Source organism: Beta vulgaris, chromosome 8 (genome assembly GCF_026745355.1).
Source record: "Beta vulgaris subsp. vulgaris cultivar EL10 chromosome 8, EL10.2, whole genome shotgun sequence".
NCBI classification, from domain to species: Eukaryota; Viridiplantae; Streptophyta; class Magnoliopsida; order Caryophyllales; family Amaranthaceae; genus Beta; species Beta vulgaris.
This window is the reverse complement of record NC_079209.1, coordinates 12,523,011-12,536,522: the sequence shown is the minus strand read 5'-3', so window position 1 is coordinate 12,536,522 and position 13,512 is coordinate 12,523,011. Positions and strand designations below refer to the sequence as shown.

General features: G+C 34.1%; 1 protein-coding gene and 1 pseudogene across 4 annotated transcripts; both read right to left on the bottom strand.

Annotated features, from left to right (window-relative positions):
- Positions 1-3,313: 3,313 nt before the first annotated feature.
- On the bottom strand, positions 3,314-4,679 carry LOC125492900 (GTP cyclohydrolase 1-like; annotated as a pseudogene).
- Positions 4,680-8,310: 3,631 nt separating this feature from the next.
- Positions 8,311-11,222, bottom strand: LOC104884955 (equilibrative nucleotide transporter 3). Of its 4 annotated transcripts, XM_010669662.4 has the most exons (10): positions 11,078-11,218; positions 10,735-10,789; positions 10,537-10,641; positions 10,188-10,343; positions 9,939-10,082; positions 9,752-9,857; positions 9,489-9,649; positions 9,238-9,395; positions 8,893-9,151; positions 8,311-8,755 (listed from the first exon to the last, which is right to left on the bottom strand). In XM_010669662.4, exons 2-10 carry the CDS (start codon positions 10,774-10,776, stop codon positions 8,645-8,647), a joined length of 1,242 nt encoding a protein of 413 aa, XP_010667964.1. In that variant the 5' UTR covers positions 10,777-10,789; positions 11,078-11,218; the 3' UTR covers positions 8,311-8,644. The 4 variants fall into 4 exon arrangements, with proteins under 4 accessions (XP_010667964.1, XP_019103269.1, XP_048491045.1 ...); XM_019247724.3 differs by having other exon boundaries at positions 9,238-9,649; positions 11,078-11,222; XM_048635088.1 differs by lacking the exon at positions 11,078-11,218 and having other exon boundaries at positions 10,188-10,282; positions 10,735-10,753.
- Positions 11,223-13,512: the final 2,290 nt, after the last annotated feature.

Here is a 13,512-nt window from a genome sequence, read left to right as displayed (position 1 = left end):
ACCACCCGTCTTCCTGGTCGCTAGTCCTAATATGAAACTCATATGTAACTATGCAGCTCAGGATCGATTCCTCTTGAATGCGAGATGAGTATGTCTCTTTCTATAATTTTTTTAGGTCAGTGTAAGCCTTATATTAGATCAAATAGTAAACCATACACTTTTTGTTGATTATCTATTTTTTTCCATTTCTACGTTATTTTGAATTATTATTAACTACATATTGTCACTAATGACATTTTTATCCCAAACATGAGTTTTTTCAAAAATAATTCCTAGCATTTTTATGTAATGTTTATCATAAACTATTTCAGGCACTAGCAAGCTCAATCTCATGGAATAAGTTGGCTAGATAAACAAGATATTTCAAGCTTTATTTCTTTATTATTGGAACATAATAGTTGGGTCATCACCCAACACTAGTGGAAAAAAGCTCAAATGCTCCGGTTAAAAAGCCCACAAATGCTCCGTATTTCACGCGTAGCAAACGCCATGCGAGCATTTGACCATTTTACAAATGCTCCGGTTGACACCGGAGCATTTGGTACCTCAAATGCTCCGGTTGTTTTTGGAAACCGGAGCATATGACTATCAAATGCTCCGGTTATTAAGGGAAAACCGGAGCATTTGTGGTACAAATGCTCCGGTTTTTCTTAAACAACCGGAGCATTTGCCAATTATATATTTTTTTTTAAAAAGTAGAGCTTACTGATGCTATGCAGCAACAGCAAGCGTAGTGAACATATAAGAATTTCATTGATGAGAAATTAAGCATTACAACTTCAGTAGCACCCTTGCATTAGACACTTCCCGTGTGTCCAAGCAATTCCCTCTACGACAAAATTATATCTAACTTCAAGGTAGATCGACAATACTTAATATATTACATTAACAGGGATAACAAAAACCAAGTACAACTACTGTAAAGGTACACTAAACTACTAAAGTATACAAGTGTACTGTAAACATATAATTTGCGTCACAGGTAGCAAAAGATCACACAATATTAGTATAGTCACCCAAATGTCAAGATAAATATAGTCTTCCTTGATACAAGTTTAGGTATATGATTCTTCGCTTTCCGATTCCAAACATTTCCTATTCAAACAAAGGCATAACAAACCAAGTTAGTTACTAAGGTACGCATAGTCCAGATCTACCAATTCTTATTTTATGCAAAGAAGCAATTAGAAAGTTCTTATACAGCTTTTTTGGGTCAAAAATTTTAGTAGTATAAGGTTTATGTGCCTTCTAATGATACAGGAGCAGATGCAAGGGTTCAAACTACATGAAAAAAGATCTGTGGGTACAACATATATGGATAAGTAGGAATAATTTGGTCTAAGTGGAATCTTTAAGACCTGTAGGCTGAAAAAGTATGTGAAACCAATCAAGTGATGTATGTGAGAATCAACGAGATTATGCAGTTGCATGAGACTTGTAGTCAGGGAACATGTGATGCCTGAGTGAATTTATCAACCCCGTGACCGAACAAGAACCCAACCTAGTGGTAGATTTCATCAACAAGTGTAAGTGACGACACACCCACTAAACCAGTTCTCTAACTTTGTTTCACAACCCAAAACAAGCACTCCTAATCCCTGTTAAGATAAAAGAGGAATCTCTAAGACTAAGAAAATTATAGGGAACAGAAATGGTACCTGACTGCTCTGGATGATCCTGGAAATTAGAGCAGAAATATACATACTGCAAGGTCAAGTTTATAACTTTTCATGATAAGCAGAAGGCAGCTACTTTCAAATCATATTGAACATTATTAGGTCTTTCATAATTATACACTAACCTGCCGTGTGCTTCCAGATACACGAGGTCCCATCTCTGCAAACAGCAATGACATAATGCATATTAGGATTAAAGATCAAGGACTGAAATTAAAGCAGGAGGGAGGGTTTAAACTTCAAAAGCATGTTTAATGGGGTAAAGCTTGCAATTGAAGACTTAATGGACAATTCTATAACACACACTAGTAGAAAAACTTGTGCAACAAGTGCTAATTGATAGTAAACCTGAAGAGCTGCAGAATAGCAACGGACCACTCATGCATACTAATCCTATTCAATGGCTACAGGACATTATTCTAGATCTAACTTATACAACTTTTGCAACAAATCACAACATGACATCACTAGTTCACTATGCTTTACCATTAAATTATAGAAAAAGACCGAAATAATATAGAATATCCAAAAGCATGACCAAATGGTTGATCCAAAATAATCTTTTAATCCATATTGTTTGCAATGAAGTAGCTGATTTTATCTATCAAATATGAGAGGGAGATGATTATGGCTAATTTCATATAACCTGTGGTGATCTAGTAGGTCACTAGAAGATCAAATCTTATTAAAACAGGAAAATTAAATGTTCCCAATTGGCACTTGTATCGAGATGAAATGCGATATATCATTTGGGTAATCATGCTTTTTTTATCGTGGTTCAGAGGCCATTAAGGCCCTGTCCTCATCTTTGTGTTTAGTTAGTGATAGTCTATTTCTTATGTTCTGTCTGCCAAATATTTAGTTTATGTCACTATGTTCGATGTTTTTTCTTGCTTTCTTTGGTTGCAATTTTCTTCTGTAAGTCTTAACTGATTGGCATGTCTGTCTACCCTCCTTTGATATTCTCTCTGTGCCACTTCTTTTCAGTGAGGCAACAGCACTGTGTATAGTTTCAAATGCCTTTATTTTGTTCTATGCTGATATTGATGGTAATTGGTAGTTATTCTGTGTGATAATTTATAATATACTAAGTTGTTATGATATTCATTCTTTTGAGTCCTCAAATGCTCAAATGCTCTCTTGTATCTGACTCGTAGCAGACGTCATACGAGCATTTGAGTTTCTATAGCTAAAGTTGCTAACAGCTCAAGAAAAATGCACAAGAGAGTATGCAGCACATATAATCAACTACTCAAGTGAGAATCGAAATGTTTGTGAGGGGAAGGGTGAGAACAATGGCTCTAAACCAGCATGTTACCTACAAAAGTAAGTGTGAAAAACGGCAACATCATCTGGCCTATCTGAGATTCCTCCGTTCTCTAAGTCCTGCAGGATACTCAAATATGAGACAAAAAGTCATGAAGAACCACAAAAAAGAAAAATTGCAGATGCTGATATTTTCAAAAAGTGAAAAAATCCAAATAATTGGAAAAAGAAAAGGGAAGACAGCATCAAAATAGCAATAGCATGTCATTAGAAACCATTCTAGTTAAAATATGTAATAATGAACCCAAAACCCATGTATACATTACAAATACTTCATAAATAAAATGAAATGAGAAAATAAAGCTCGAGACAACACGGCCTAGTGATGCCTTGCAACAGGGATTATATAAAGAATCTTCCGAGCTCAAAACATCAACCTTAGAAATTGTTAGTGCTAGGAAGGCTTTCCAAAAACAATGCCCTAGCTATTGGATCAGATGAAAACCGACCAAGAACAGCAACTGTAGTTGTGCTGCTCCCAAACTTCTCGATACCTCGGGAGATCATGCATGTATGGCTAGCCTCTACTACCACTATTATGTCTCCACCAACAAGAGGTGCAATTGTTTCAGCAATTTGTCTAGTCAGGTACCTGGAGCTTGAAACCATAAAAGTGGACAATTGACTGAACAAGAGCCTTCCGAAGGGGAATCACTCCTTTAGCACAAAGGTAACCTATATGCATAACTCCATAAAAAGGAAGCAAGTGATGTTCACATTGCGACCAAAACGACAAGTTAACCTCACTGTGGATCTCTGTGTCCAATTTAAGGTCGCCATCTGATTTGAGAGGTACCGACTCATTAGGAGCAAATGTATTTAGCTTCATATCCAAATTACAGTTCTGAAAGTTCATAAGCCACTCACAAATCGTACAGGAGTATCAATAAGCTCTTCCCTTAGTCGATGTTCTCCCAAAGATTTAAGAATTGAAGTGACTGCACTAACCATACCATGATTTACAGTACTTGAACTGGATGATATTTTACTGATTGGAGAAGCCCGAGCTGGGCACCAATAAACAAAGGAGTTCCTTTCTCGACTTCTATCAGCTATAAAATCTCTAATTTTCAATAGACTAAGAAACTCACTCCAAATAATAGAATCTTCATCTTCAAAAACTCCAGATCCAGAGGATACCAGCACTTTGTCCACCCTTCAAGAGAATTAAGAAACATAGACTCTAAACCAACCACATATTGTTCATTTTTAACAAAGGAAAAAGTGTTTGTCATACACAGGGGTGGGGAAAAAAGGCTGCACAGGATATAACTATTAGCTTATGAGACAATGGACAACCTGTTGTAGTTGTTGCTGCTGTAACTGGTCTTGTTGCTGTGAAGAAGATTGCTGATTCTGACCCATTTCCATCTATAAATAACTCACAAAAACCAAAAAAAAAAATCAACAAAGTTTTCAATCTCTATTAAGCACAAATAAACAGTCAAAATTTTGCTGAAACATACAACCTCATTGGCTATTACTTAGAGGGGAAAAAACTGCATAATAATTAATTGAGCATAACATACTAACAATACCAAAACTAAGCTTTTATAATATGAAATTGTTGACATAACTGTACTGCAGAACTAGAGACACAACAATAACTGCTTTTATAATGTGAAACTCTATTCTTCTTAAAGCACAAATCTACAACGCCATCAAGGAACATATACGGCAAAGAAACCGGCAGAACAGGATGTATGAAATCATGATCGGGTGAACCACTGCAAGGAACTTCATTGCCATTATAATAGAAACAAAGTAACAGATTGCAGGTTTTCGAATAGGATACAGATAGAGGTTGTGTGAATCTGATGGCAAGATTTTAAACACAAACGTAACAAACCTAAATTCAATAGGAAACAAAAGGTTATATTAATTGTAAAAAGTACCACATGAGCCCTGCTTGAAATAACCAATAGAAAATACAAAGCACATTGCCACGAAAAGAGATCCATACAGACAAAGGAGCCTTCTAAAGGATAAGAGAGAATAAATCAAATCAAGATTCAAATAGGAACTTAGCTCTTTACAAGCACCAATCTAGATTGCCTGCTAACAAAGTGGCAACGACCAACAGAAAGACAGAATCCAGCAACCTTCCACATGAGATTGTTTCCCTCTATCGCTCCCGCTTCTAATAGACCCAAATAGGGAGGAAAGAAATAAGAAAATATAGGAACATGATTAGCAATCAGAAATGCAAGGAAAGAACACATTAAAAAGCAAAAGGATATGTTTTAGTATAGATTTTCCATTCAAAATTCACTTTCACATAAATTGAAAATATATTTTCCACAATCATTCTTAAATTGATGTAAAGATGCCACATTTCACAACTTGCAATGACATGAATATGACTAAAACAATAACAATGAAATCAGACACTTAAAAACTGGTGAGTGTGTGACAAGGCAGCATGCAGTGGGCAGAGAGGTTGCGAAACAGAGGTGTAGTGCATTGAATATGGGGAAGGGAGGTTTGGCTGTTTGCTAATCTTCAGAATGATAAATTCATCAGTAGAACAACAATCCAATTCTACTAACTACACTCAAATGAATACAAATGATTATGAACCTGTGATTCGAACTTTTACGACATAAAGAACAATTAAATGAAAGTCATCAATTCGACTAAATTTGACAGCGTGTTGTTCGCCGGTGAGTTGGAGGTTACCGAAGACGATGACAATCATGGCTCCGGATCTGGAAGAATCACGAAAGAGGGCGAGAGAATTAGGAAATCGAGGTAAGAGATAAAGTTTTTGACCCAAATAAAACCCTAAACAAAATCAAAGAAAACCCCAAAAAATCCCCAAATCTAGAAAACCAAAAAAAACCTAAAATACAGCAATAAAACTAAATTACAATAATAAATGTCGAAGGAAACTACCTGGACATGCATTCCAAGGAGTAGACCGAGAGTGAAGAGGGGAAGAGAGAGAGAAGCAGTTTGATGGAGATAGAGAGAGAGAGAGAAGCAGTTTGATGGAGAGGGAGAGAGAGAGAGAATGACGAAGGACGAAGGAGGAGGGATGGTGGGGTGAGTAAAGGACGACGAAGGGAGGGACGATGATGGTGGAGTACAGTGCGAAACTTCACTTGAGCGAGGGGCTTGGGAGTTGGGACTGAGGGAGGGGAAAACAATCCAGGGAAAAAAAAGATGACGAGGGTCGAAATAAAAGTATCCTAGAAATCGGTACAATGCAACATGAATTGAGAGACGGTCTAAGTGCTCGGGTTGGTTCTAACCAACCCGGAGCATTTGACATTCAAATGCTCCGGTTGACTAATCAACCCGAGCGTTTGTGAATTTTTTTATTGAGATTTTCACAAATGCTCGGGTTGATTAGTTAACCGAAGCATTTGATAAGTAGCAAAAGCAGTTTTTTCTACTAGTGCAAGGCTCTATAGTTTGGTCATCACCCAAAAGCCATATAGTTGGGTCATCACCCAAATATCCGTAGTTGGGTCTTTACCCCAAAGCCGGCAGCTGGATCATCACCCAAAACCCCATAGTGGGGTCATCACCCAAGAACCCCCAAAATAAAAATAAAAAAGCACAACAGTCGGCCATGTTAAATTTGATAAAACACTAAAAAAAAATACCCTGAAATCAATTAAATGCAAATCTAGATTGAAGAACATGATGGTTTTGTTCAGGCGAAATGGACTAAAGACCTAAATGAAACAAATTAAGACAACTGTAATCAAACTTTCCCCCAAAACCGGAACCCCAGATATGTAAAGATGACTGAATCGAGCTTTCACTCAAGGCACACTTCCACTCCTTGGTGTTTGTGTAAATAAGATTCACTTATGCGTGAAGATTAGAGTAATAACAGAGCAGTTTATTGATTGAAAATGGTCGAGAAAGCAGATGAGATGGGTGGAGAGAGAAGGTAATGAAGGAAGAAGGATGAAATCGGGGTTCGGGGAGAAAAAGAGGAGAGAGAAACAAAGGTGGCTAAATTTGAAAATAATCAATTTAAGAAAAATGAAATATCTATTTTTTAGGATTTTCTTATTATTTTTTTTGGAATTTACAAAATTATTCTAAGTATTTACCGAAAAATTTTCTAATTTTAGCAAAACAAATGAAAAAGAAAAGGGTGGCTGAGTTGGCAGAACTTGTGATTTTAAGGTCACTTGACTTTCATTAACTTCGGTGATCATATTTTTGTGAAAAATCATCCTATTTTCTTATTTGATAATCTTCTAAATGATGAAAAAAAAAATGTGTGGAAGCACCTATAAATGCTTGTGGGAGTATTTGAAAGTCCACATTCCGAATACCCTACAACTTCTTGATGAAACATTGAAACTATGATCTTTCCTCCAAAACTCTTTCTTATCGTCAAGTATTGTTATTTTTCACAAGAATAGAAACACGTGTAATGTATGCACGATTAAATCGAAAATTATAAATACAAGGAACTTCCTGTAAAAGAAATTATACGGGAAAGAAGGTTAGTTTTATTTTATTTTTTAGAAAGTACCTTTTGAAAAAACGGTTTTTCTTTTTCAAAATACTTAGGGCGTTCTTACAATTCAAATTTATTCTACCAAAATGATATTTTGGCTTTATATATAAAATATATACTCTTTCTTGTCAAAAGAAATTACATCGATACTCTTCTGTTGATCTAAAAAAGTCGAAGAATGAGTGGTAACTGCTTTGCAATTTGTTAAATCAATTTTACTTTGTTTTTTTTGAACGAATAGAATGGCAGGTGTTGTAGTTTTTTTTTTCCTAATTAGATACACTCCCTCTGTTTTTTATTTTTCTCACTTTCCTTTCCTATGCGTATCTCCCAATGCACATTTTTGAACTCAAATATCTTTCATCATATATTAGTAAAAATTATAACGATTAAATATTAATAATGTACTCCCTCTATTTCTTATTATCTTTCTCACTTTCCATTTACACATTTTCCAATGCACATTTTTGAACTTAAATATCTTTCATCATATATTAGTAAAAATTATAACGATTGAATATTAATAATGTACTAATTGAGACGAATCAAACAAGATCCCACATGACTATATTTTTTCTTATAAATTGAAAAAAATTGAGAATATTCTCTCTAAGTATGAATAGTGTCAAGATTCTAAGTGAGAATGATAATAAAAAAAAAAAACTAAGGGAGTCCTAATTGAGACGAATCAAACAAGACCCCACCTGACTATATTTTTTCTTATAAATTGAAAAAATTCTCTCTATGTATAAATAGTGTAAAGATTTAAATTTCTAAGTGAGAACGAAAAAAAAAACAGAGGGAGTATTGGTCAAAAAAAAATAGATACTAAAATCATTAAGAGTTTCCATATATAATAGAGATTGTATATGAGTTTTACCTATTCAATTTCTTTTCTTGCACTCACACTACAAGAATAATGATTAAATAACATCCAAATGAAAGGAACTTTCATATAGTTTCCAATAGACATTTCTTTCTATAAATCAAATATATTATGAAACTTATGAACAATTTCCCTACCTTTGCAACCTAGAGTAATGATGCTTCAACTTGTTCAATAATTAAATCACCTAGATTAAATAAACAATGTGGAACCAATGTTATCTCCAATGTATTTTGATAGTTTAGATCATCTTTTGTTGTCTCTTCTCCGTCAAAAGCTTTCATGTCCTATCAGCCACAACCAGTCAAGGCAAACACCTGAAAATATGCCGCATAAAAGGAATACAACCAGCAAATTCCCCATTGCGTTCTGCTCCGGTCCCTGTATAATAATCAGCACAAAAGATTAGGCATAATTTGCTTATAGAAATCCATAAATAGCAGTATCATATGACACCAAACGATGTTATTGGGCAATTGGCATGATTATTAATTCTATGAATTAGTCAGAGTACGTACAGTGTAACCCTTAGGCGCAGCAGTCATCACACAGACAGTGAGATGACCGTTAGTATATCCCAGTAAGGACGTGAGCATGATCATCCATCCTTCATCTGCATATTTTGCAGTGAAGTAAAATGCTGGGACAAAGAGGAAACGAGCTAGGATCGCTATCATCAGGCCCTTTCGAGACTCCAAATTCAAGCATTTTATACGAGGTGTATATCTTCCTACTAGGTCCAAAACATTGTACATGGCAATCAACACAAGGGGATACCTGCAAAAGAAAATTATCAATTCAATTGGTATATCTTTTATCGTAACTTCTAAGAATGGGGAACTTTAGAAGAAATAGAGACATACCACGAGCCTAATCTGTGAGTTCCTGTATTTTCGTACAGAAAACCAGGGAAAATTGACAATGTCAGCACATAAATTAGGTATAAACCTAGAAAATAATCCCAATTCAGGCGTAGCAACTGTTTCAGTGTCAAACGTTCTAATTTTGCACCACTCTCATCCTGCAAAGTTTCAAGAAGTAGTTTCATAAAAAACTGCCTTGAATATACAACTGAAACACAAAACTGTGAGCATAATGAATTAGTGCAGCTTGCCTGTTTGATACCAGCAGCAGCAAGGTCAGATGTAACAGTTTTAGATCCTTCTGAGGCTGCTTTTGCTCGAAAGTACTTGACAACTGGCAACTTAGGGAAGTAAAATGCATACAAGAAGATGCACAAAAACTCAATACCTGTACAAATTGCCAAGAACAGTACTGCAAAACGAAGAGTCTGAAGCATCAGTTCACTAATCCAAAACAAGAACAGTATGGAGTAGAAAGAGAATTGCTTCAAACATCGAGAGCTAATGAACTTACAAGCACCCTTGCGTAGGCCATCATGAGATTTTTCGAATGCTGCTTTTGTCACTAACCTAAGACCGGAGGTTAGAGCACCAGAAGCAGCCAAACCAACAAAAAAGGACTGTAGGAGGGCATCACATAAATAGTATTAGAACTTGTATGATAACAAACAATCAAAATCCCAACATCTGCACAGACATACTTGAATAAACTCAGGCAACATAAAAGCTAAGTCTCCACACATTCCACCCTGAACATGTCCATCAGCAACCCCAAAAGCCGCAACCAGGATACATAAACCTACATAAGGTCCAACTCCTGTTGCTCCAGATGTTCCTAAATCTAACTGTTATGATCAAACAAAAGCAAAAAATTTCAGTAAAATTTCTCCCTGCAAACTCCAAATTCCAAATCTGAACTTATACAATTGGCATAAAAAAAGATGACATACCAATAAACAACCCAGAGTACTAATGAAGTAAAGAATGAATCCACCAATGATTCTCCATCTAGTATCAATGCGTGCTTCATTATATGCAAGTATAGCTGTTGTTCCAACAGCAAAGGGTTGATATACAAGTGTAAGTACCCTTGAAGGATGGTAATCCTTCATAAGAAAAACAATAAAAGCAAAATCGTCAACAACAAAAACCCATATATGAATTAAGAACATAATTACATAAACCAATTTTTTTATAACAGAAATTCAACCAACATTATCATGAAGATGCAGAATTTCCAAAGTTTCAATAACTCAATTAATTAAACACAATAAAAAGTGGGAGTTTCGTAATTCATACTGGAAAAACTTTGTAATAGTAATCTCCAAGAGTGAGCATAGTGTTCCATGAGAGAAGAGAACCCAGTCCAAGTAAGAAACATACAATAACAGCACTTGTTTTTCCCTGAAAAACCCAGGAAAAAACAATCCATGAATGGAATCTATATTAATTATACTCAAAAAATTGATTAATTGGTAACTAGTTCGAACATCTTACCTCCAATCTAGCAGGAATACTATTTTCTTGAGCAACCCCCATTGCTAATCCACCTCTGACAGAATTAATCAAGATGAAGCTATGATTTTAATCATAGTATAAACGAAATTTATAGAATCAATTTATAACATTGTGGGTAGTAATTACTAAAATTAACGAACTTGTAAGAAACTATCTAATAAAGTCAATTTTAGCGAGTAGAATACAAAATAATGAGCAGAAAAAGACATAAAAATGAACCCATCAAAGAACAAAAAACCAAAATTTTCAGATTTGGTTCACAATTTAAGTCTAAAAAAGAGGCTAAGAAAATTGGAATTTGAAGAAAGAGAGAAAAGTTTACTCTGTTCTGGATGTTCTTGGTGGGTGAAAGTACGTGAAAAGAAAAAAGATACGAAGAGATTCTACGGCAATATTTATAGGATATACTAACAAAAACGGAATTTCATGAATTATAAATGAAAATCTTTCTTATACTCACAAGTCACGATTAGGGAAAGAAATAAAGATTGTACTCCCACGATCCCCAAATATGATTCGTCTTTCTTTTTACACATTATTCAAGATGCACATTTAATATATGATATTAATCTCGTATGCACGCGATGCGTGCGACAGTATATTAGTATGAATATCGATATTCGAAAGCGTATAAAACAATATTATCGCAAAAAATAAACATGTTTAACAATGTTTACTTTTTCTCACTTAGAAATTAGAATTAATCTTTACAAAACATAGGATTAAAAATGAAAATAAGAGAACTTGGTTTATGCTTACTTTTTCTCAGCAAGTTTAACAATTTCGATTGAATAACATCTTGATTACGATAATTATGTAATCAAATAATAAAAATATGATTTATATTCTTTTTTCTCAGTAATTTTATGAATTCTTATCTTATATTCTTTGTAATTGTTATTGAATATTTTAGTAAAGAAAACTTTATAATTTTGGCTTTACAATTGTTGGAAAGTTTCTTTGTTAGGTTAGTTTCCTCATCGTAAGTAATCATTTAATGGCAATTTTAAACCTATTATGTTAGTTTTCTCTTTTTATAACTTTCCGTATTATATATAATTGTAAATCAGAAAGTGAATGAGAGATTTTAAATAGTTTATATTTTAACTTAGTGGTAGATAAGTCTTTTTATAGGAGTACACCATAACTCTTCCCTTGACTTATATAATAGAGATATTTTATTTTGTACTACTAAAAGAGATAAGAAATTAATATTTTAAATGTATATATTGAGCCGAATTTAACAACATTCCACATGAGTATGTTTTTTATATACATTAATGAGAGTATTTAGTTAAAATAGTTTTTAACATTTGACTTTCAAAATAGAAACATGAATTGTACTTTGAGACGAAGAGAGTACTACTCCCTACGTCCCATTTTGTAGTTCTCGTATTCCATTTTGGGTGTCCCAAAATGTTGCTCTCATTTCTCTTGTTTTCATTTTTCAGCATGACTTTTTACTCTCTCTCCATCTTTTCACATGAGTTTTTGATACCTTCATTTAATGTTCATTTAATCTCATTAATTGGGTATTATAGAGGGAGAGGTGGTAGCTCAGTGGAGTACCACTCCGAATTCCAGGATATTGCCCAGGGTCCGATTCCTCATCCCTGTAGACTAGTAGTCTAGTAGGGGTTGGTCTTCGGACCAATTATCTTTCCCAATAAAAAAATTTAGTTGGGTATTATAAAAAATTATTTTTTTACTTTCTCTCACGTGCTCATCCATTTCATCTTCTAATTCTTTTTTATGTTTATATGATGGAAGAAAATCTCGAAATCTTAATAGGTAATATTTTTATTGTATGAAGGATTAAAAAGTCTTTTCGTAGAAAACATTATAACTCCTTCCTTGATCTATAGTATAATAGAGATAATTATAATTTCTTTCATTTTCTGCTTAAAGTGAAATGGTAATTATAAAATCGGATGAGTATTTAGGAATCTTTTGTGGTTGGCGCAGAGTGTGACAGCTAGAGTCCCCACTCCGAGGAATGGGGGAGACTGCAAGGATAACAAGCAATGAAAAAGCAGGTCAAATATTGTCGTATTTAAGATGTATCAAACTTTTCTTTTAAATATATCTATATTTATTGACTATAATAATGGTTGACTCATTAAATTATTTTATTTTTTAACAGAACATGTAAATGGTGTAGACATATGTGAACAGTTCGAACTTTGATATTATATTGCACAAATGCACAAATGCACAAATGCACAAATGCACAATGTAGAGTATACGGGGTTATAGCCGTCTCATATAATGAAATGTCAAAATAGTATTTCACATAAAAAGATATTTCCTCCGTCTCATAATATAGTGCTTATTTTTTTTTTACACGGTCTCCATTATGTAATTTTGACCTTTAATATTTTCAATTTCGTATTAATAAAAAATATAAAAAGCTGATATTATGAAACTACACATTGAGACGAATCTAACAAGATCCCACATGAATATGTTTTTTTATATATACAAATGAGAATATTCGGCAAAGATTTTAAAGTTTCACCCACCAAAAATGAAATAGACAGTATATCATGAGACGAAAGGAGTAAAAAATTTTGGTACTAATGGTAAGTCAAATGGTACCAAAATAAAGTCACAGTACAAAAATATAACCTTAGTATCAAACTCGAAGTTGGTACGAAATAGACTTCGTACCAAGGTACCAAAGTATTCTATTTTGGTACCACTTTGACTTAGGGCCTGTTCTTTTCGGCATAAAACAGCTGGACTGAACTGAACTGA